Here is a 26,096-nt window from a genome sequence, read left to right on the forward strand (position 1 = left end):
GAGTCACGTATCGCGTCATCACGCCTCCTACGTAATCACGTGAACTAAAAACAAGGAAGACATTTACAGCACGAGTCACACGCGGGAACGAAGGTAAATGACGTTAATTTTTCACTGTCTTTTAATACTGTGTAAGCATACATATTAACACATGTGCAATGAAACGTGTGCATTTACGGGGTGATTTCTCAGGCTTAAAAGCTCACCTTTTATCAAACGCGGGAAGAAAGGTAACTGACGTTGTTCACTGTCTTTTAATACTGTGTAACCATACATATTAACACATGTCCAATTAAACGTGTGCATTTACGGGGTGATTTCTCAGGCTTAAAAGCTCGCCTTTTACTAAAAAGGTAAATGCAAAACTATTTTCAATCAGTTTATTGAAACGCTCCCGTTAAGGATTGCAATAACATATTCGCGAGATAAAAGAACGAAGTAGGGGGAAATGGAGGAACAGCCGCAAACAGCGAAGAGCAAAAAATTAATTAAACAATTGAGAACGGAGCGAGTTAAGCATACAAGCATGTTCATAAGGGAAACAAAGCACGGTGTAAAACGTAAGTTTCAATTAAGTTTATAGAAACGCTCCCGCTGCGGATTGCAATAACATATTCGCGAGATAAAAGTTTAATGAGAAGACACGAGGTATAAACTAACCACACGCCGTGGCGCAACGTTAGGGGCAACAGTTTCAACCAATCAGTTTATTGAAACGCTCCTGTTAAGGATTGCAATAACATATTCGCGAGATAAAAGAACGAAGTAGGGGGAAATGGAGGAACAGCCGCAAACAGCGAAGAGCAAAAAATTAATTAAACAATTGAGAACGGAGCGAGTTAAGCATACAAGCATGTTCATAAGGGAAACAAAGCACGGTGTAAAACGTAAGTTTCAATTAAGTTTATAGAAACGCTCCCGCTGCGGATTGCAATAACATATTCGCGAGATAAAAGTTTAATGAGAAGACACGAGGTATAAACTAACCACACGCCGTGGCGCAACGTTAGGGGCAACAGTTTCAACCATTCTATGATCTGCTTCTCGCAACTGAAAGACGGCACATGGCGGATGTTAGCCGACTTGCTGACCGCAACGTTAGGGGCTTCAACTATGGCGCTGACGCCACATCTCAGTGCCAACACTTTGCAGACTGTACTTAAAAGACACGCCCTCCTCACTGGACAGTTAAAAACACCAATCAAACTAACGATGACATCAAGTATTACCCAATCCAAAGTAGGAAAGGAGGCATCTTCATAAAATGCGTGTGGGATGATTTGCATGAGACGCTGCTTTAAAAAAAAAATGATAAAAAAAATACGGGATAAATCCCGTCCAGTATTGATTCAAAACGGGACGCGCAATTTCATTCTCAAACGCGGCACGATTCCGTATTTTAAAGGACGGGTGGCAACCCTACAGTGCCAGGTAACCACCCATACAATCAGATTGTGATTCAGACTAGGAATGCAATGAATGTAATTACCCCGATCTACATACAAGGCGAAAGTCTTGCAACATTCAAAGATGATGGTTTGGGATAAGTACACCATACAACATAAAAGAGCTTATGAAGCCTTGAACCGAAAAAAGCAAGATCTCAGAGATCGTAAAAAAAAAAATAGGAGGTAATGTCGTTTTACTCGCTGTAGATTTTAGTCAAACATTACCAGTTATTCCACGAGGGAGACCAGCAGATGAACTCAACGCGTGTTTAAAATCCATGCTTCTCCCACGCTCGGTTATATGTCGCGTGTTCTCGGGTAGGTGCACCAAAAAATGTATACATTTAAGCATGTAATGGGCAAACAAAAAATGAGGTATACCCGAAGGCACTGCAGTAGTACTTCATGTAACTTTACTTCTTAAATGTTAATGTTTTACTGTTTAATAATTTATACGCTTCTTATATGTTGTTCAAATTCTTTTATCAAAATAACACTGACAGCGCAATGCACGATAACATGGAGTGAATACACCATACGCATCCGCCCACGGCTGCCCTGCTGTGCGCAGATAGGAGTTGATTCTACAATAAAATAAAATAAAGATAAAAAGAGTAAAACAATCATCACCCATAAAGCGTGTGTGTGTGTATATATGTGTATATATATATGTTGATATGTGGATGTGTATATGTATATATATATATATATATATATATATGTGGATATGTATATATATGTGTATATGTATATTTATATATATGTTTATATGTGTGTGTGTGTATTTTATATATATAAAACACAGCAACACTCATAACAATGACAACACAATTACATTGATAATCATGTTACGTTATTTTTAAAATGTTTCCTTTTTTTTTCATAACCTCTTTAACACACTACTTCTCCGCTGCAAAGCGCGGGTATTTTGCTAGTTTTAAAATAATTGAAGGAAACACACTATCTTCTATCTGTGATTATTTATTGAACATCAATGTTGAACAACTGAAATTAAAGCACACATTGCCTAAAACGAACAGTCACTTTGTTCTTATAAAAAAAGTAAAAATAAATAACTTGCACTTTTGGAAACAAAATAAATTATTTTCAATGTTTTTCTTATTAAAAGTAGAAAATAAACAGTATATCTTCTAAATAAAGTACTCTTATATATCCTGTAAATAATATTTTAAACAGTGCAATTCTTGCATCTTCTGTAAACAAATATTTTAATGTTGTAATGAAAATAGAACTCTCTAAACACTGTTGCATGAGGAGATCTTAGCGATCTTGTCATGTCACTATATGAACATGAATTTACTCTAAGTAAGATTGAGAGGTTCCGGCTAGATATAGTCGGGCTCACCTCGACGCACGGCTTGGACTCTGGAACCAATCTCCTTGAGAGGGGCTGGACTCTCTACCACTCTGGAGTTGCCCCTGGTGAGAGACGCCGAGCGGGTGTGGGTATACTTATTGCCCCCCGACTTGGAGCCTGTTCATTGGGGTTTACCCCGGTAGACGAGAGGGTAGCCTCCCTCCGCCTTCGGGTGGGAGAATGGGTCCTAACAGTTGTTTGTGCATATGCGCCGAACAGCAGTTCAGAGTACCCACCCTTTTTGGAGGCCCTGGAAGGTGTGCTAGAGGGAATACCATCTGGGGACTCCCTCGTACTGCTGGGAGACTTCAATGCTCACGTGGGCAATGACAGTGAGACCTGGAAGGGCGTGATTGGGAGGAATGGCCCCCCCGATCTGAACCCGAGTGGTGTTTTGTTATTGGACTTCTGTGCTCGTCATGGATTGTCCATAACGAACACCATGTTCAAGCATAGTGCACTTGGCACCAGGACACCCTAGGCCTCAGTTCGATGATCGACTTTGTGGTCGTGTCGTCGGACTTGCGGCCACATGTCTTGGACACTCGGGTGAAGAGAGGGGCGGAGCTGTCAACTGATCACCACCTGGTGGTGAGTTGGCTTCGATGGTGGGGGAGGATGCCGGTCAGGCCTGGTAGGCCCAAACGTGTTGTGAGGGTCTGCTGGGAACGTCTGGCAGAGCTCCCTGTCAGAAGTAGCTTCAACTCCCACCTCCGGCAAAACTTTGACCATGTCCCGAGGGAGGTGGGGGACATTGAGTCCGAATGGGCCATGTTTCATGCCTCTATTGTTGAGGCGGCTGACCGGAGCTGTGGCCGTAAAGTGGTCGGTGCCTGTCGTGGCGGCAATCCCCGAACCCGTTGGTGGACACCGGCGGTGAGGGATGCCGTCAAGCTGAAGAAGGAGTCCTACCGGTCCCTTTTGTCCTGTGGGACTCTGGAGGCAGCTGATAGGTACCGGCAGGCCAAGCGGAATGCGGCTTCGGTGGTTGCTGAGGCAAAAACTCGGGCATGGGAGGAGTTTGGGGAGGCCATGGAAAACGACTTTCGGACGGCTTCAAGGAGATTCTGGTCCACCGTCCGGTGTCTCAGGAGGGGGAAGCAGTGCAGTGTCAACACTGTATATGGTGGAGATGGTGCGCTGCTGACCTCGACTCGGGACGTTGTGGGTCGGTAGGGGGAGTACTTTGAAGACCTCCTCAATCCCAATAACATGCCTTCCAATGACGAAGCAGAGCCTGGGGACTCGGAGGTGGGCTCCCCCATCTCTGGGACTGAGGTCACCGAGGTGGTCAAAAAACTCCTTGGTGGCAGGGCCCCAGGGGTGGATGAGATACGCCCGGAGTTCCTCAAGGCCCTGGATGTTGTAGGGCTGTCTTGGTTGACACGTCTCTACAACATCGCATGGACATCAGGGACAGTGCCTCTGGATTGGCATATCGGGGTGGTGGTCCCCCTCTTTAAGAAGGGGGACCGGAGGGTGTGTTCCAACTACAGAGGGATCACACTCCTCAGCCTCCCTGGAAAAGTCTATTCGGGGGTTCTGGAGAGGAGGGTCCGTCGGATAGTCGAACCTTGGATTCAGGAGGAACAGTGTGGTTTTCGTCCTGGTTGCGGAACAGTGGACCAGCTCTACACCCTTAGCAGAGTCCTGGAGGGTGCATGGGAGTTCGCCCAACCAGTCTACATGTGTTTTGTGGACTTGGAAAAGGCGTTCGACCGTGTTCCTCGGGGAATCCTGTGGGGGGTGCTCCGGGAGTATGGAGTACCGGACCCCCTGATAAGGGCTGTTCGGTCCCTGTACAACCGGTGTCAGAGCTTGGTCCGCATTGCCGGCAGTAAGTCGAACCCATTTCCAGTGAGAGTTGGACTCCGCCAGGGCTGCCCTTTGTCACCGATTCTGTTCATAACTTTTATGGACAGAATTTCTAGGCACAGCCAGGGTGTTGAGGGGGACTCAGGATTGGGTCACTGCTTTTTGCAGATGATGTTGTCCTGTTTGCTTCATCAGGCCGTGATCTTCAGCTCTCTCTGGATCGGTTCGCAGCTGAGTGTGAAGCGGCTGGGATGGGAATCAGCACCTCCAAATCTGAGACCATGGTCCTCAGCCTGGAAAAGGGTGGAGTGCCCTCTCAGGGTTGGGAGTGAGATCCTGCCTCAAGTGGAGGAGTTCAAGTATCTTGGGGTCTTGTTCACGAGTGAGGGAAGAATGGAGCGTGAGATCGACAGGCGGATCGGTGCGGCATCCGCAGTGATGCAGGCTCTGCATCGGTCTGTCGTGGTGAAAAAGGAGCTGAGCCATAAGGCAAAGCTCTCAATTTACCGGTCGATCTATGTTCCTACCCTCACCTATGGTCATGAGCTATGGGTAGTGACCGAAAGAACGAGATCGCGAATACAAGCGGCTGAAATGAGTTTCCTCCGCAGGGTGTCTGGGCTCTCCCTTAAAGATAGGGTGAGAAGCTCAGTCATCCGGGAGGGGCTCAGAGTAGAGCCGCTGCTCCTCCGCATCGAGAGGAGTCAGATGAGGTGGCTCGGGCATCTGATTAGGATGCCTCCTGGACGCCTCCCTGGTGAGGTGTTCCGGGCACGTCCAACCGGGAGGAGGCCCCGGGGAAGACCCAGGAGACGCTGGAAGGACTATGTCTCCCGGCTGGCCTGGGAACGCCTCGTGATTCTCCCGGAAGAGCTAGAAGAAGTGGCCAGGGAGAGGGAAGTCTGGGCATCTCTGCTCAAGCTGCTACCCCCGCGACCTGACCTCAGATAAGCGGAAGAGAATGGATGGATGGATGGATCTTACTAAGAAACACGAGCATGTTAACCTTTTCAGGTTTCAGGCAGGACCTGACGCATGTAACAATGTTTCCGCCCGAACTGAAAACCCGCTCTGATGGGGAGCTAGTAGCTGGTATGCAGAGATACTTTTTTGCCACCTTACTTAGAGTGGGAAAGTGTACATGATGCTTCCTCCACCAGTCCAGTGGATTTGCCTCACTATCCAGCATGGGGGACACCAAATAGCTGCTCATCTCTGCTTCTAGCGATTGCTGAAGTGACAGAGTGGGTGTAGCTGAACTTGCTGAAGGTGTTGCCTCACTCCCTTTAAAAAAGCTTCCTAATGACCTCTTTTGCTTTTATGCTATTATATTTAATTAAGCTGACGTGTACTTACCAATTGCAAGGTGTAGGCGGTGTCCAAAACACTGCTGCCGTAACCATCCATTAAGCGCAGCAGCTTTAACATTAGCACCGTTGTCTGTTGTAATGGCTGAAAGTTTTTCTTCCACGAGGTCAACATTCAGAAAGCATATCTTTCAGACCTTGCGCAATCATATCTGCCGTGTGATCGGCTGGAAAATATGCAGTCTCAAGGCATCTCTGGCGCAGCTTCCAATCATCGTCAATGTAGTGCAAAGTAAGGCTCAAGAATGGGTCCATCGTCCTACTTGACCAGAGATCAGATGTGGCTGCAAAGTGTTGAACATTTTTCAGTTCAACAGCTACATTTTTACAACATGTCTTGTACATGTCTGGCAGCGCAGTTTTAGAAAAATGTGATCGCGATGGCACAGTGTATCTTCTGTCGAGAGTTTTAACGAGGTGTTTAAACCCGCTTCGCTCCACTGTAGCCAAGGGAGTCATATCCTTTGCGATGTACAGTAATCCCTCCTCCATCACAGGGGTTGCGTTCCAGAGCCACCCGCGAATTAAGAAAATCCGCGAAGTAGAAACCATATGTTTATATGGTTATTTTTATATTGTCATGCTTGGGTCACAGATTTGCGCAGAAACACAGGAGGTTGTAGAGAGACTGGAACGTTATTCAAACACTGCAAACAAACATTTGTCTCTTTTTCAAAAGTTTAAACTGTGCTCCATGACAAGACAGAGATGACAGTTCTGTCTCACAATTAAAAGAATGCAAACATATCTTCCTCTTCAAAGGAGTGCGTGTCAGGAGCACAGAATATCACATAGATAGAGAAAACAATCTCTAGCAAACAAATCAATAGGGCTGTTTGGCTTTTAAGTATGCGAAGCACCACGGCACAAAGCTGTTGAAGGCGGCAGCTCACACCCCCTCCGTCAGGAGCAGAGAGAGAGAGAGAGAGAGAGAGAGAGAGAGAGAGAGAGAGAGAGAGAGAGAGAGAGAGAGAGAGAGAGAGAGAGAGAGAGAGAGAGAGAGAGAGAGAGAGAGAGAGAGAGAGAGAGAGAGAGAGAGAGAGAGAGAGAGAGAGAGAGAGAGAGTTTGTTTTTCAGTCAAAAATCAATACGTGCCCTTCGAGCTTTTAAGTATGCGAAGCACCGTGCAGCATGTCGTTTCAGGAAGCAGCTGCACAAAAGATAGCAACGTGAAGATAATCTTTCAGCATTTTTTAGACGAGCGTCCGTATCGTCTAGGTGTGCGAACAGCCCCCCTGCTCAATCCCCATACGTCAGGATCAGAGAAAGTCAGAGCAAGAGAGAGAGAGAAGAGTAAGCAATCTAGCTTCTCAGCCATCTGCCAATAGCGTCCCTTGTATCAAATCAACTGGGCAAACCAACTGAGGAAGCATGTACCAGAAATTAAAAGACCCATTGTCCGCAGAAATCCGCGAACCAGCAAAAAATCCGCGATATATATTTAAATATGCTTACATATAAAATCCGTGATGGAGTGAAGCCGCGAAAGGCGAAGCGCGATATAGCGAGGGATCACTGTAATAACAAATAGCGTCAGTTATTTCTTTCCATCTTCTTGAACTCTTCTCATACTGTGTGGCATTTGTGAACGCTTGTGTTATCGACATCTGCTTTGCGGAGGCACTTGTTGCTGGGCGCTTGTCAGTCTCTTTTTGTTTTTTTTGAGCCATGCACTGTTCATATTCAGTAATGTGATTGTGCTTCAACTGTTGAAACAAATTGGTGGTGTTACCTTTGGGCGTCGAAACTGTTTTTCTACAGTGTCTACATCTGACTTCATTTTGTTCGATGTCATCCTTACTGAAGCCAAAATGTGTCCAAATGACGGAGACTGCGTTTTTCTTTGGTACAAGCTGCTCTTGTTGCTCAGGTGTGTCAGTGTTTAAGCTCTCCATGCTCGACATGTCGGCGGAATAACGTAACATAACGGAGCGGGGTCACTTGACTCCACACGCGGTAGTGTTTTTAAAGGGAAAGTAATCGAAATAATCCATCCATCCATCCATTTTCCAACCCGCTGAATCCGAACACAGGGTCACGGGGGTCTGCTGGAGCCAATCCCAGCCAACACAGGGCACAAGGCAGGGAACCAATCCTGGGCAGGGTGCCAACCCACCACAGGACACACACAAACACACCCACACACCAAGCACACACTAGGGCCAATTTAGAATCGCCAATCCACCTAACCTGCATGTCTTTGGACTGTGGGAGGAAACCGGAGCGCCCGGAGGAAACCCACGCAGACACGGGGAGAACATGCAAACTCCACGCAGGGAGGACCCGGGAAGCGAACCCGGGTCCCCAGGTCTCCCAACTGCGAGGCAGCAGCGCTACCCACTGCGCCACCGTGCCGCCCAATCGAAATAATCAACCTGGAAAAATTTGATCGATTATAGGTTCTGAATGTCTATTTTGATTACTTTTCGATTAATTGCCCAGCCCTAATACTGGCCCTCCTCATACACTGACCTGCCCCATCTCCTGATGTAAAACTAATCCTGTCCGAACAGGGCTTTAGTCGAAATTGTAATATTTTCTGATTAGGCTTGTAAAACATCAGGTACAGTTAATCTTTTCAATAAACCTTTATTTCAAATTTAGCATTCCTCATTTTACTTAATGAGTATCACCACCTCTATTTTCTTGATGTTAATTTTCATGCAGTATAGTATTTGGATGATGGCTAGGCACTTTCGTATGACTGTTTACAAATATGACTTGATACTTGGCAGAAGAGCCTGGTCATCAGCTAATCACAATATTGTTGAAATGTTCATCCAACTCTCACTCCCACCTAAACATTCTGTGTTGCTTCTCACACCAGCTCTTCTATATACTGTAGATATTAAGGAGGAGGAGAAGTGATTAGAGATATCTTTCCCTCACCACTTTCCCTGTCTAATCTGGTTCTGATAGATCTCCTACTCTACTTATTTTGACAGCCTTCCCCATACATTAATTTGTAATGAGCCTCCCATCTTTCGAACCTACAAAGCCTTCTACAGTCTCATTGAGTTAAATCTTATCAAATGAATCCTCATAATTTATAAAGAAGATGCAAACTATGATTCCATTTTGCAAGCCTCTTGCTCTTGAGCTACAGCTTCTCTTCTGCTTTGCTTGTCTATGATGATTAGTACAATAAGCTGCATTTCAATATCATTAAAATCATGCAAGGAAATCTCCGGTAATAAATGTAACAGACACCTTGAGGTGCCGTACTGATATACGGAAACAAGTGCAAACTCAAATTTCTGTATACATTCCCCCTGTGACATCTCTTAATCCCAGCAGGAGGCTACCATTTTTGTACACACTGCACAAATTTTGCTAATTTATTAATAAGTTGACAGAGTGACACACTTTTAATATGAGAGAGCCATCTAATCTCTGACTGTAGAAACAAAAAAACAATACTTTGATGGTAAAATTGTTTTGGATTAGAAAGAAAAAATATAAATAATAGATGTATATTTAGACAAAAATTGTTATTGGGGAGAAGGTACTGAACTATACACCATGTTTGGTGATTTAATTCTCCCCAGTGAACATTTAATCTTGAGAAAACCCTTTTATGGATTCAAATGTAACAGTACTAGTTTGGATTACAAAGTAACTCTGGATAAAACAAACACATGAAAAAAGTAGATGAACTGGAACAACAAAATTAATTAAATTCTAAACAGACAAAACTTGTAAAATACACATTTCAAAGTAGAAATGTTTGACTTGATGGCTTTAGAACAGAAGCTCACTTATTATGGGAAATAAAAATCTGTAAGAAATTCACAGAAACACAGCTATGGTTGATTTTGCATTTCACTTTCAAGACAGATAAAGTTGAATTACATCAAAAATACTTGGTAAATTGTGTGGGGTTTTTTGTGAACACATCTTCAGCAAGCATTGGTGTGTGCTACGGAGCAGAACATAGCCCCATATGTCATGCCAATTGGTTGTTCTCCTCAGACAATTGCATTTCAAGCAAATGCAGGCATACTGAGATGCAGGCTGGGTGAGTTTAATTTCTGAACTTTTATACAGTTATATCGTGCCCTTAATCGCTTTCTCTCTTTTTTCCTCCTCACCACACTTTTGTTATTATTTCATTTACTTGAAAACACAGGTTATTGTAATGTACAATTTCTCATTTGAAAGAGAGAATACAATCATCTTAAAGTATACATGACATTTGTGTCTCTCAAACTGTAAAGCTTAAACCAGCACTCACCGGACCAGAGAAACATCCCAAAAAACAAAGTTAAATCCATGACCTTTTTAAAATAACCATAAAGCAGCAAACTATTTTTGTTAAAATGTAGGCAGAAACAAATATTTGAAACCAAACTTGTCCATTGAGGATGAGCAAGTATAATTAGACAAAGTTGTGACAAGCATCGTTCCAATGTGATACCACAAAAATTCCACCAGCCTAAAGCATTTTTTGCTTTCTTATAACAGATCATTTAATTTTCATTTCAATCACATTGCCAGTCCCCAGGCAAAGATACTAAAATAATGCATGATATTATGTTATTGATCCTCTCATGTTGCATGTCCCAGCATTCTCAATTGCACCTGAAAATCTCTCAGGAGTGTTCCCTCAAGCCACATGCCTTGCACTACACAATGACTGTAGGAGAAAATTACAAATTCCATGTTGTCACGCATGTGCACCTCTGGACCACCATCCTGGTTCTTATAAGATAAGCAATGCAACTCTGGTATGAGAGGAGGACTGGCGCTAACTGTATCTACTCTTTCAACCATAGGTCCATGACGGTACCCAAGAAGGATGCTCTGCTGTGCCCATAGCACACAATGATGGCTCCAACCCTTCTGCCTTGAATACCATAAACATTGCAGGCCCCAGAAGGCAGGTTCTTTTGGGTCTGATCCTCAACGAGAATAGAGCTCCCACTGAAGGAACCTTTATTTGAAGTAATTAGACTGCTAAGAACTGACGATGTTTACTTGCCAAGAGCACTACTGTATTCTTGTTTTATTGTTTGTGCTGATTAAACTGGGTTGTGCAACTGGTGCCTCAACATTCCTTCTAGCATCCTCTGGTCACCTAGTCATTCTGTCCACAATAATTGTTTTCATGGACAAAGTATGTGTATGCCAGAGCTCAGTAATCATCTGAACCCATAGAGAAATTTGGTGTGCAAAGCCCACCCAACAGGATGTATACAGTACATATACATATGTATACAGTACATTAAAATAATAGAAGAATCCTGTGTGATAATAACTTTATATAAATTTAAATTCAAAGAAGTACAATCAACTATTTGGATCATGTTAATTTATTATTAGACACCTTATTTTACTCATTTGTCATAAATTGATATTAAAACAACTGTCATTATCTTGTCAAATGAACCCATTAAAATGTAGAGTTACCATAATAAACACCTTGGAGATAAACAAAATCAACTGGGAAGAACAATAATATGAACCAAACTGCACTTGCATCTGAGGAATAAAGATGATCCGTGGGGAATGAAACTAAAATAAGATGCAAAAAACACCGTCTCCCCCGACACACTGAGCATCAGCAGGTGTGAATGCCTAACTAAAACATGAGCAGACATGAACTGATTTTAGTAAGCACAGAAATAGAAATATGGAAAAAGTTAGAAGTTTTTGAAATTCCAGCTCATCTTACAGTTAAATCCAACCGGCTTCTCTTCAGAAGTGATTATTTCACTGATTTAATTTTATCTATTTGATCTGATGCAACTAGCTCTTCAATGTTCTTAAAGGCATAAAGTACTGACACACATCAAATACTAATAGTTTCTTAACATGATGGCTGCCCTGTCTACTCTGACTTCCTAACATTTTTATAAAAACCATTCAACTTACAAAGCTGTAAAATTCAACATTGCAGACTGGATGAAAACAGACAGTAATCTTCTCAGATTCCACTCGATGACCTGATTTAAATGACTCACTAACAAAGATTATACATGAACATCCCAAAGCCTCACTATATAATTCAGTAACCACTTCTATGGTTGCGCCTTCTTGAATACTGGACACAATCTTTCTTTTGTATGATACTGGCATGTGTTTCCTATTATTAACGTAGTCTGCTGACATACCTGCCTGGTCATAACACTAAGTAACTCTTGAGGTTTTATATAAGAGAGCAAGTAGGGCAGTTTCTGAACCACCAGTTGGCATATACAGGGTACTTACATTTCTATGTCATTGTGCTAAACTTTTGTCAACTTCAGAGAAGTGGGAGTTGCAATATACCCAGATTTTGTCATTTCTCCAAAACAAGTGAATTAGTAAATTTCATTCATTCATTGGGACACCACGCTTGAGAGTAGAATAAAAGTGTGCCAGTCAGCATTATCAACAGCACACCATTATACTGGCATGTAGTACAGGGTGAAAATATACAAGTCATCAGATAACTGAAGCTTTAAAAAAGATGCAATCCTATTACTGAATATGCTTCATTTAGTACAATTTTTATAGTGAAGCATGGACTGGTAAAACTGCCAACTATCATAAAAGTGGAGCAAAAAAATTTAAATCTGCTACAAAATTTTCTGTGATGAAAATTAACTTTTCAGCAAGACAATGATTCAAATCAAAGTTCCACAACACCACTAGACTGACTGATCATGGAGTTAAAAAGTTAATGTTCTTGAGGGGTCCAGTGAAAATGCTGGCCGTATTCAGTGTTTATTGTAACTTTACAGGCCATAAGCAATTACTAAATAGTCTGAAAGAACTGAAGAAAATCTGCCAGGATTACATAGCAAAAATAAACAAACAAGCAAACAAGTAAATATGGGATACCCTTGTTCAAATTTTATTTGTGCCAAATAAAACAAAACTAGCCAATCTCAGTGAATAAAGGAAACTGCCATTCACTCCCATCGTGATGAAACTCTTTCAAAGACTGGAATTGGGGGTGCATTGAACATATATCTTAACTAATTTCTGATGGTGAAGCTGAACCCCTGGCTGAGCAATATAAGGGCAATGATTTGGTCCTAAACACCTTGAAGTCAAAGGAGACTGACATTAAAAGAACCAAGACAGACCAACCTACTCTTTATATTTATTGAGAAGCAGTGGAAGGAGTGGAGCAGAGTGTTACGTTCTTTGGAGTTTACAGTGCATCCGGAAAGTATTCACAGCGCATCACTTTTTCCACATTTTGTTATGTTACAACCTTATTCCAAAATGGATTACATTCATTTTTTTCCTCAGAATTCTACACACAACACCCCATAATGACAACATGAAAAAAGTTTACTTGAGGTTTTTGCAAATTTATTAAAAATAAAAAAATTGAGAAAGCACATGTACATAAGTATTCACAGCCTTTGCCATGAAGCTCAAAATTGAGCTCAGGTGCATCCTGTTTCCCCTGATCATCCTTGAGATATTTCTGCAGCTTAATTGGAGTCCACCTGTGGAAATTCAGTTGATTGGACAGGATTTGGAAAGGCACACGCCTGTCTATATAAGGTCCCGCAGTTGACAGTTCATGTCAGAGCACAAACCAAGCATGAAGTCAAAGGAATTGTCTGTAGACCTCTGAGACAGGATTGTCTCGAGGCACAAATCTGGGGAAGGTTACAGAAAAATGTCTGCTGCTTTGAAGGTCCCAATGAGCACAGTGGCCTCCATCATCTGTAAGTGGAAGAAGTTCGAAAGCACCAGGACTCTTCCTACAGCTGGCCGGCCATCTAAACTGAGCGATCGGGGGAGAAGGGCCTTAGTCAGCTAGGTGACCAAGAACCCGATGGTCACTCTGTCAGAGCTCCAGAGGTCCTCTGTGGAGAGAGGAGAACCTTCCAGAAGGACAACCATCTCTGCAGCAATCCACCAATCAGGCCTGTATGGTAGAGTGGCCAGACAGAAGCCACTCCTTAGTAAAAGGCACATGGCAGCCCGCCTCGAGTTTGCCAAAAGGCACCTGAAGGACTCTCAGACCATGAGAAACAAAATTCTCTGGTCTGATGAGACAAAGATTGAACTCTTTGGTGTGAATGCCAGGCGTCACATTTGGGGGAAACCTGGCACAATCCCTACAGTGAAGTATGGTGGTGGAAGCATCATGCTGTGGGGATGTTTTTCAGCGGCAGGAACTGGGAGACTAGTCAGGATAAAGGGAAAGATGACTGCAGCAATGTACAGAGTCATCCTGGATGAAAACCTGCTCCAGAGCGCTCTTGACCTCAGACTGGGGCGACGGTTCATCTTTCATCAGGACAACGACCATAAGCACACAGCCAAGATATCAAAGGAGTGGCTTCAGGACAACTCTGTGAATGTCCTTGAGTGGCCCAGACTTGAATCCGATTGAACATCTCTGGAGAGATCTTAAAATGGCTGTGCACCAACACTTCCCATCCAACCTGATGGAGCTTGAGAGATGCTGCAAAGAGGAATGGGCGAAACTGGCCAAGGATAGGTGTGCCAAGCTTGTGGCATCATATTCAAAAAGACTTGAGGCTGTAATTGCTGCCAAAGGTGCATCGACAAATTATTGAGCAAAGGCTGTGAATACCTAAGTACATGTGATTTCTCAGTTTTTTTATTTTTAATAAATTTGCAAAAATCTCAGGTAAACTTTTTTCACGTTGTCATTATGGGGTGTTGTGTGTAGAATTCTGAGGAAAAAAATGAATTTAATCCATTTTGGAATAAGGCTGTAACATAACAAAATGTGGAAAAAGTGATGCGCTGTGAATACTTTCCGGATGCACTGTATATAACAAAACAGCCGGCATGTGCCCTTAACCTGCACCAGGTGAAAAAAGCCCAAAAACTCCTATTTTAACAGAATTAGTTTCATACCAGGAGATGGGGTAAAGTAATTATTACTAGAGCACATTTAGTCCTGTCCAAATTGCTCATGTCAGTACCCTTTCAAAGACTGCACAGTCACATCTCTAAGAAGATTACAGAAACCTTTTAGCTTCTGCAAGTTTGTAAAAAAATATAATTCTAGGTTAAACTAGTAATGTGAGAATCAACATGTCAGTAAAATTATATTCTCAGCAATTCAGACAGGACAAAAATTACAGAGGCCTTTAGGTAATAATCAGTTTAACCAGTGCCTAAAGGGTGGGAAAGAGGACTGCTGTATTCCTTGTTATGTGTGCTGAATAATGGGGGATGGCTAATCCCCTTGGAGGTCTGAAGACACATTGATATGAACAATTTATATCAAAATGTGGGGCCGGAGAAGGCTTGGCGATCCCTGTTGGCTAATATGGTCCAAACTGACAGTATGCATCGTTACACATACGTTATCTACCAGTTCTCATAACGCAAGAACAGGGAAAAGCCGGTATAGAGTGCTGGTGCATACCAGACCATTTCTAGAACTGATGTCATTCCTCCTCCTGAAGAGAAACTAATCCCTTCCAAACAGGGTTTAAAAATTACAAACGTCGCTCGCTAATAATTACTTTACCCAACCATGTCTGGATTAGACTAAAGACTACTTCCTTTGCAGACTGAAACAGACTCAACTCCCTCAGCAACTCCTATTGAATTTGTACCATAGCACCATGAACAGTATTCTCACCCACTGTTTGATGCTGTGTTACATCAGAAAGAAAAAGGATCTGCATCATGTGGTGAAGGCAGCACAGCAGATCACTGGGGACAGTCTTTTGAATTTGGACAGTGTTTGTTTATTTAATTTTTTTTGGTCAAGGAAAAGTTCTGAAATTCTCTCAAAATTGCTTAACTGCATAGTAACAAAAGTAAAATCTCTTTCACATTGTACCAGCACTACTCCATTAAAAATCATGAAGAAGACAGAAACCTACAGTGAACATGATGTCGGTGCATCACAGGTTTTACTTACTACTCAAAAAACCACACTATTACAGTCGGCAATTTAAAAAAAAGAAACACAAACCATAACCAGGCATAAGATTTGAAGGAAGAACATCAGATCTGTAAAGCAAGAAAACTAACAACCGTGCCACAATGCTGACATTCACGTCTAGATAATATGTATTTAACTCTTGTATGTTGAGTGGTGTTTCTGTCGGCTATGGAAAGGGAAGCAGCAGTGAAAAAGAGCACATAATTATTTAAAAAAAAATGCCCATCTCTACTGAAAACACAGTCCTGATACAGTATATATCTCTTTAGGTTCAGGTTACTGAAAAAAACAGTAACCAGTAGGCTGTTAGAAATGTCAGCAGATGCCTTGGGGTGTTAAATAGACATAAAAATATTTAACTGAATATGCAGCTGTGAGAAAATAAAGTTTTGGCAATAGTTAAGTTCAAATTACATGCAGAAAATGACAGCTGTAAAATCATTAATTATTATGCATGAAAACAGTCTTGTCTGCATTGTTTAATTATGCTTTATCCTGTTTATTCCACTAACTGAACAGAGAAAAAATCTGAAATAGTGTTTCCAATTACCAAGATTTTTCTCCAGCCATTGGTGGCCTTCTAGCAGCTGGTCAATCATTGCAGAATAATGTGCAGATGCTTCATCAGTCATGACCCAGCCACCCGTCGCAATTTCCAACTGGCCACGTTCAATTAACCTACAAGACAAAAGAGATTTACACAACATTACAACACAACAAAGGATTAAAAGGTGTTTCTTCAACACCCAGCTTCCCATCACAATGAGCAGTATCATTGCAAAGTAATTACAATTACCAGTTTCCTCAATTAACTACTTAGTTACCATATCACATTCCATTTTTGATAGTAATCTGAACATTTTCACACAGTGTCACAGTTGCTGCTTTAATAATGTCAAATTTCAAACTTGCTCCCATTTGGCAAGAAACAAATTCTAGTCAAAAAAATAAAAAGGCACAGAGCAACTGGTTGGTTTTTGCTGTTAGACTATTTACTTAATTAATTTGTTTTCAGCCTCGACTGTTTGAGATTCTGCTGGGAAGCTGGAAATAACACAGTAGATGAACCTGTGCAGAAACTCAGGCGTTAGAAAGAAATTATTGCTAATCAGCCTGAGGTTAAATATACAGATAATAAACAAGACAGGACTGGACTACAGAAACACAAAACTGTATGAAATTATCACAACTAATTCAAAGAATCATGAAAGTATTACTCCTAAAAAAAGAGACTTCAGTTCATCCACAGAGGATGAAAGAAGAACAAATATTAAAATGTCAGCAAAAGCATTTGCATAGTCACTGGTATGCTGGTCTAGTCCTGCAAGCGCAGACCCAAGATACTTATGCAAAGCAGCCTCTGCATACGGGGCCAATCATGAATGACTAAAACGTTTCTCCAAAGGTCACAGAAAATCAATTGCAGAGGAGAATTTATTGTTTGTTAAACAAGATGAGGCAAAGTAAATTTTATTCACATTCGGAGAAAAGATGAAACTCAATAATACATCACTTTCAACAGAAGGACTAGCTGCCCAACCCCCAACCCCCACCCCCAAGATCCTTACAATGTTTTACTTCTTACATTTTATATTTAATAAGAGTTTTTTTCAGGAATAATAAGGTTTTCTTCCTTACAAAGAATGCATGACCACCTACGGTACTAATTAAGAGCACATATACAAAACAAACAAGCCACCTTATAAAAGGAAAAGTGGATAAGGGAATATGCTTGAGTGTGTTTTCAGTTCACTGCATTCACTGCACCTAGCTAATACTATTTGCAGCGGATTCTTGTTTGATACCTTAAAGCAATATGAGACCCAAAAATGGTATTTTTTTAATATGTTACTTACCACAATGTATTTTATAGTGGTGGCCAAGACAAAAATGTTACTTCATGTTTTAATGCAGAATGAAGAGAAAAAAAGCTTACACTGAAATACAAGCCACTGGTGACCAACGCAGTACAACAACAAACAAACAATATGAAAAACACTCAGGGAAAAAAATCTTATGTTACTTGTATGCTCAAAACATACAAAACACATGATTTTTTTGATAAAATAGTACTATATAGTTACTTCTGGAATAATCAAGGCACATCATGAACAAGAAACTAAAGACTCATAGGAATGACTTTTTGAAATAAAGACTCTTGATCAATGAACAGGGGAGAGCGGTGAGTCTTAAATTCAAATTGTCAATAACCATGAGGCTTTAGTTTCCTTCTTAGGAAACTAGGGTCTGGGCTTGGGGGGGCTGGGCTTGTGGGGGGGCTGGGCTTTGGGGGTTTGTCACACACGTGCGCATAGGAAGCAGCTAAACAGCTTGAGTAATCATAACCGGGATGTGGCAGAGTGCACTGACTCTTTTTCTCCCTTTCCTGCAGACCATTCATGGGAGATTCCCCACCCGGATGACTGAGCTTCTCACCCTATCTTTAAGGGAAAGCCCAGACACCCTGCGGAGGAAACTCATTTCAGCCGCTTGTATTTGCGATCTCGTTCTTTCGGTCACTACCCATAGCTCATGACCATAGGTGAGAGTAGGAACATAGATCGACTGGTAAATTGAGAGCTTTGCCTTACGGCTCAGCTCCTTTTCACCACAACAGACCGATGCAGAGCCCGCATCACTGCGGACGCTGCACCGATCCGCCTGTTGATCTCACGCTCCATTTTTCCCTCACTCGTGAACGAGACCCCGAGATACTTGAACTCCTCCACTTGGGGCAGGATCTCGCTCCCAACCCTGAGAGGGCACTCCAGCCTTTTCCGGCTGAGGACCATGGTCTCGGATTTGGAGGTGCTGATTCCCATTCCAGCCGCTTCACACTCCGCTGTGAACCGATCCAGAGAGAGCTGAAGATCACGGCCTGATGAAGCAAAAAGGACAACATCATCTGCAAAAAGCAGTGACCCAATTCTGAGCCCACCAAACCGGACCCCCTCAACGCCCTGGCTGCACCTAGAAATTCTGTCCATAAAAGCTATGAACAGAATCGGTGACAAAGGACAGCCTGGGCGGAGCATTCATTTAGCGTAATTACATGAACGTAATTCATTTAATTGCAGCATTCATTTAAGCTCCAAAAATACAAAAAAATGAAAGTTTTTTTAATGAAAAGAAATAAGTATTTGTGGACCTGAATTTCTGCTTAGGTATTAATCTCAGTAGCAGTGCAAAATTTCCTATTAAAATATACTTCAGTAGGCTTCTAACACTAAATTTGGATTTATTTTTTACGTTAACTTGGAAATGACACATGAACCATAATCTTTAGGACTGCTTTTCTTTCCACAATATTTTTAATCATTTTAATCATTGATCAAACTCATACTTGAAATTGTAAGCTGTTACTTGAAGTATGATTATCACAAAAGTAACTTCACGGATATTTCCAAGCTGATAAAGAAAAAAGGTAAAAGACGCAATGTTTTGGTTGTGTAACCTTCATCGGATGTGCCAGCTATACAGTTGAAAGTTTGTGTCATTTACTTTCTTTCCTTTTCAGCATGGAAATAACTACTAACTTTGTTTTCTTTTGCAAATGCTTGTTGCTACAGCCATACTAATCACAAAAATGTAGAATTACAACTTAGTTTGATTTTTTCAAAAGGGGAATCAATCAGACAGGATAGGTTATCCGCATGTCAAATTCTTCTGACCAGTCTTCCCCTGTGCAAATTGTGGAGTTATGAGGCAACAGTAACTTGAAGAAGGGAGTGTGGATTAACACAGTTACTGCAAATGCCACACAATTTTGCATGAACAGCTTTAATTGTATCTGTCCACATAAACAAACAGCTAGGTGAATATCTTTAAAAAACCAGTAGGGTGCATTTATTTTTCTTAAACCAGAACCCTTTCTGCCATACACTTTTAATTTATAAGGTGTCTTTGCACCTTTTGCCATCAAATATGTTGGTCTGTCCATGTCAAACAACACAGCTACAAGACATGTGGACATTTGGCATACTTATTTTTAAGGACATTTGTCATTAAAGTTCAATTTTCCTTGAGAGATCTCAAGAACAGCATGCTGTTTAAAAAAAGAAAAGAAAAAAAAACACTAAAATTTCAAAACCTCAGCTGAAAACCATTTGCAAACCTGTCTATCACAACACAGAGAAACAGTCTGAGTGACTTCAAATCTACCTTGAAAGTGGTAACTTAGACTTATACAAGGGGGCTCCGCCCCCTGCTCGCTTCGCTCGCCTACCCCCGGCGTTTTGAACCCGTGCCCGCTGGGCAGCCACGTGTGAGGATGACGCACGTTCGGGTCCGCCCCTGCTGTGTGGTGTGGACGTTTAACTGTCGTTGTTTCTGCATTTTATATTCTGTATCTCGGTGTGCATGTGTTTCGTGCCTAGGTTTTTTTTTGAAGCTGTTGCATTCTAGTTTTCATCATCTGTAACCCGCACTCCATGTGTTCGTCCCCGTTCTTTAATCCCTTTATAAAGTTTGATTCTGTTACCTATTCTGTGTTTTATTTCTGACCTCGCTTTATTCTGCTTGCGGCATGTCAGACAGTTCGGTAACCTGCTCTGCATGTGTCTGTCCCTGTTCTTTAACCTTTTTATGACGTTTTACTTTGTTTTCGTAGTTTCTCCCCTTTCACTCGGGGGTGGGGGGGCTTGTTTCCTACTCTGTGTTTTATTTCTGACCTCGCTTTATCCTGCTTGTGGCATGTCAGACGGTTCGTAGTCTTTCTCGTTTTACTCTGGGCAGGGGGGCTTGTTCTGTAACCTGCTCTGCATGTGTTTGTCCCCTGTTCTTTAACCTCTTTATGACGTTTTACTTTGTTTCCTACTCTGACGGTTCGTAGTCTCTCCCGTTTTGCTCTGGGTTTGTGTGGCACTTGCGCAGTATGTGTTTTGCGTCCATGGGCAGGTCCCTGCGTGCATTAGTGCCACTCATAATATGGCGGCGATGCCTGCACCTTTCGTATTATGTCGGTTTTTACCATGCTGTGTAGGCGGCCTTTGCCTTTTGTACTTTACCGCGCCTTCTGACGCACGATGTAGGTGCCTGCACCTTCCTGGTCCACCCCCGCTGTGTGGTGTGGACGTTTAACTGTCGTTGTTTCTTCCTTTTATATTCTGTATCTCGGTGTGCATGTGTTTCGTGCCTAGGTTTTTTTGAAGCTGTTGTATTCCAGGTTTCATCATCTGTAACCTGCTCTCCATGTGTTCGTCCCGTTCTTTAATCCCTTTATAAAGTTTGACTTTGTTTTATTTCTGACCTCGCTTTATTCTGCTTGCGGCATGTCAGACGGTTCGTAGTCTCTGTCGTTTTACTCTGGGCAGGGGGGCTTTGTTCTGTAACCTGCTCTGCATGTGTTTGTCCCTGTCCTTTAACCTCTTTATGACATTTTACTTTGTTTCCTACTCTGACGGTTCGTAGTTTCTCCCGTTTCACTCTCGGGCTTGTTTCCTACTCTGTGTTTTATTTCTGACCTCGCTTTATCCTGCTTGCGGCATGTCAGACGGTTCATAGTCTTTCTCGTTTTACTCTGGGCAGGGGGGCTTTGTTCTGTAACCTGCTCTGCATGTGTTTGTCCCTGTTCTTTAACCTCTTTATGCCGTTTTACTTTGTTTCCTACTCTGACGGTTTGTAGTCTCTCCTGTTTTGCTCTGGGGGGGGCTTTGTGTGGCGCCTGTGCACGTGCGTAGTCTCTCCCGTCTCACTTCAGGGGGGGGGGCGGGGCTTTGTGTGGCACTTGCGCAGTATGTCTTTTGCATCCACGGGCAGGTCCCTGCGTCCATATCCGGTTTACCATTCTCGTTTAGTAATATGGATATTTTGTATAATTTTCTCTTTTACTTGTCTGACAGCAACTCCTGCTTTTAGGTGTTTTCATGCTTTTGTTACTTTAGGTAAATTAACCATTAAAGAAAAAAGTCACTTACCTATCTAAAAGAGAATGTAAGGGGAAATTAATTATTTAAGGGTTACTCTGTAGCCACAAAATGAGCAAATATGTACTTAATGGTACACTAAAAGCAACCTTTGTTCTGCATCATCTGCACATTATAATAATTCAATATTTCTTTGATGCTATAATCTATCTGCAAAACTCCAGACCTGCTTTCCATCATGGCCCAAGGCAGCCAAACATTTTACTTTGAGATTTCAACAGAGATTTGGACTCTCCATCTGGTACTTCTTTCAAAAATGTTTATGAAATATGAACTACAGTTACTCACAGACCCTCCGCAACCCATAACTGAAAACAGGACAAGAAACAATGCCATTTTTATATTACTTGATTTAGAATCTGTTTGTTCAAGTTGCTGAGCTACTACAAACCTATGTGAGTTATGTCTTTAACTACATTTTGTTAAGTACTTTTAAGAAGCACGGACTTCATGGTACTAACTCATGAAATGACATTCTATTATCAGTGTTCTTTTTGAATATGACACAGTTACAAAAAATAAAACAAAAATGTGATAATTGAATTTTTGATGAACTACAAAAAATGTAAAATGCCCAGCTTTAAATTTAATTTACTGAGTCCCCGAGTACACCCGAACATTACACCATGTGTACGTTTTGTAAGTTTTTCTTTCCAATTTAAAGTGTACTGATGCATCTCTTATTTCTAATCTGTGCTGCATTTGCCAGAACTATAGCCCTCCAAAGCACAGCCTAGTTTACATAACAATTGCTTAACTACAATGGAAAATAATCAGGTCCTATTGTTCAAAACTTAAGAAAGCTTAAAATTTCAATAGCCCCATCCTCTAACTTGCATAAAAAACCGAGTGGCATAGTGGTTTCAAAAGAAAAGCATGGGGATGTTGAGTATTTAGTGTTTGCACCATTGGTCCCACAATGTTTACAAAGGTGTTGTAATAATCAAATGTTGTTAGACAATTTTATTATTAAACACACTACTATCTCATTTCTGCTTTTAGCATTCATGAAAGCATTCCAGTAATAAAGTGTGAATATACAAATGGTTTCAGTTCAATCAAAAATAAGACAGAGAATGAACCAGTTTAGGTTTCAGAGCAGACAACTGACATTCATAAATATAAAAATACAAAGCAGGGTTTGAGCTTTAATTTGAAATAGACATGGAGACCCCCCACTTTAATAACAAAGTGGGGATTTTATAATCTTGTGGGTATGTCAGCTTTGGATTTATAAAGAATGACATTGTCGTGTATTATCTAATTTATCTTACTATGTGTACATTCAAGATGTTTTCTCTCACATTTTATCTCCAGTAATTGAAAAATACTGTTAAAGTTAACACTAAATATAAAAATTCAAACTTCATTATATTTATCCATTCATCCATCCATTTTCCAACCCACTGAATCCGAACACAGGGTCACGGGGTCTGCTGGAGCCAATCCCAGCCAACACAGGGCACAAGGCAGGAACCAATCCTGGGCAGGGTGCCAACCCACCGCAGGACACACACAAACACACCCACACACCAAGCACACACTAGGGCCAATTTAGAATCGCCAATCCACCTAACCAGAATGTCTTTGGACTGTGGGAGGAAACCAGAGCGCCCGGAGGAAACCCACGCAGACACGGGGAGAACATGCAAACTCCACGCAGGGAGGACCCAGGAAGCGAACCCGGGTCTCCTAACTGCGAGGCAGCAGTGCTACCACTGCGCTACCGTGCCGCCCTCATTATATTTATACTACTGGTTAATTAAAAGATCATTCAGGATGTTTTAATTTAATCAAACTATTAAAATGTTTGGCAACAAGATGCTTTTAAAATCTGGTTTGTCAGAGGATACCTCTGTTAGGTATATAATATTTGCTAATGAAAGATTTAAATTGCATCATTATCTGGTCAAAAAACTTTAGAGTAATATTGAATGGATGATCAACCTGCTTAAAACTTCAAATGTCACAAACTACTAGTGCTTCAATCTTCCACATTTTTTTTTTTCATTTTTCCAAATTTAAGACTTCCTGTACGAAACTAATCTTGTCAGTTTTTAATTAATTCGTTATTTCAGAACTCCTGCAAATAGCCTTTGTTGTGCTGTTTTCAGAGTATATTATATGAGCAATCAGACTTTGTTATTGCTTATGTCTGTGTACAAATACAGAATTAAAAAAATAATTGGACTAATGTTACCTGTACTTAAATTATTCATAACTGAGAGACTGCATTACATTTGCCAACATACCATTCAAATATACTGCTCAAAAAATTAAAGGAACACTTTTTATTCAGAGTATAGCATCAAGTCAATGAAACTTCTGGGATATTGATCTGGTCAGTTAAGTAGCAGAGGGGGTTGTTAATCAGCTGCTTTGGTGTTAAAGAAATTAACAACAGGTGTACTAGAGGGGCAACAATGAGACGACCCCCAAAACAGCAATGGTTTAACAGGGGGAGGCCACTGACATTTTTCCCTCCTCATCTTTCTGACTTTTTTTTTTTACTAGTTTTGCATTTGGCTACGGTCAGTGTCACTACTGGTAGCATGAAGTGATACCTGGACCCTACAGAGGTTGCACAGGTAATCCAACTTCTCCAGGATGGCACATCAATATGTACCATTGCCAGAAGGTTTGCTGTGTCTCCCTGCACAGTCTCAAGGGCATGGAGGAGATTCCAGGAGACAGGCAGTTACTCTAGGAGAGCTGGACAGGGTCGTAGAAGGTCCTTAACCCATCAGCAGGACCGGTATCTGCTCCTTTGGGAAAGGAAGAGCAGGATGAGCACTGCTAGAGCCCTAAAAAATGACCTCCAGCAGACCACTGGTGAGAATGTCTCTGACCAAACAATCAGAAACAGACTTCATGAGGGGGCCTGAAGGCCCGACGTCCTGTAGCAGGCCCTGTGCTCACTGCCCGGCACTGTGGAGCTCGATTGGCCTTTGCCATAGAATAGCAGAATTGGAAGGTCCACCACTGGCTCCCTGTGCTTTTCACAGATGAGAGCAGTTTCACCCTGAGCTTCCACCGGCTCATCAAAGTCTCTCATTTCAACCCCTGTCCCATGCCCAGGATGGACAACTTCCTGGAGCATCTGGGTAATACCCAGTATCTGTCCATCCTCGACATAATGAAAGGCTACTGGCAAAAAACCCCTGACGGACACTGTAAAGGAAAAGACCAGGTTCAGCACCCCTAACAGTCACTGGCAATACAGTGTCTTACCCTTCTGGCTAAATGGTGTCCCAGTGACCTTCCAACTTCTGGTGGACAGACTGCTATGGCCCCATAACACCTATACAGCTGTCTATTTGGATGACTTGGTCAACTATTCCAGCACCTGTGCTAAACACATACTGCATCTGAACCTTCCGCAGCGTCAGCCTCTGGATAACCCCCAAAAACACTTTTTTGAGCTGAATAACTAGGCTAGTGATGGGCAGTGGATGTATCAAACCATAGCGTACCAAGGTTGCTGCCATACACGACTGACCCCGGCCACAAACAAAGAGACAGGTATAGGCCTTCCTCGGACTAGTGGGCTACTACCAATAATTGCTCCTTGCTTCTCAGAGAGGGCCACACCTCTCATACAATTGACAAAGAAGAAAGCATAAAACACAGTGACGTGGACCCCCTTGGCAGAAGCCACATTTTATGACCTAAAAACAGCCCTTACGTCAGCTCCAGTACGGCTTTCACCTAACTTTTCTTTTCCTTTCCTCCTCCAGACTGACACCTCAGACATTGGTCTTGGTGTCGTACTGAACGAGGCACTCAACGGAGTTGAACACCCAGTCATGTATCTCAGACAACACCACCTTGCAGTGGCTCTGTTCCCATTGTGCTGCAAATCCCAGGATCATGCATTGGTGCCTGAGGCTGCAACCCTACAAATGTAAAGTGCTCCTTGACAGGGATCCTTCCACTCCATCACTTTCACCCTCTGCCAAATCAACAACCTCTTGTCCAGATCTGCTCGCCCCATAGGTCCAAACTGAGGGGGGCACGTTAGAGGACCTCTTCACAGGTTCAAGTGAGGTATGTGATAACCTGCCGGGGCAAAAGGGGGCAGTGTCACTAACATTCCGCTTTCCTTCTCTCCTCGCAGCTCAGAGCAACTGCCAAGCGTGGGCACTTAGCCCCCGCCCCTTCTGGCAGTTGCACCATAAAGAACCCCAGCTGTCCAGGAGGAGTTGTCATTCTCTCCTGAGCGTGAAACACCGGATGGAGCGCCCAAGAAAAGCCTCTTTTCTAGTGAAACCAAAGAGCTTA

At 42.2% G+C, this 26,096-nt stretch overlaps 1 protein-coding gene across 1 annotated transcript in view; it reads right to left on the reverse strand.

Annotated features, from left to right (window-relative positions):
* Window positions 1-26,096, reverse strand: part of man2a1 (mannosidase, alpha, class 2A, member 1) — a 516,515-nt gene that overhangs the window by 275,616 nt on the left and 214,803 nt on the right. The window contains exon 5 of the mRNA XM_028804824.2: window positions 16,442-16,569. Coding sequence (XP_028660657.1) covers window positions 16,442-16,569 — 128 coding nt within the window. The remainder of the gene's footprint in view (window positions 1-16,441; window positions 16,570-26,096) is intronic.

The sequence above is a fragment of the Erpetoichthys calabaricus genome, chromosome 7, assembly GCF_900747795.2.
Source record: "Erpetoichthys calabaricus chromosome 7, fErpCal1.3, whole genome shotgun sequence".
NCBI classification, from domain to species: domain Eukaryota; kingdom Metazoa; phylum Chordata; class Cladistia; order Polypteriformes; family Polypteridae; genus Erpetoichthys; species Erpetoichthys calabaricus.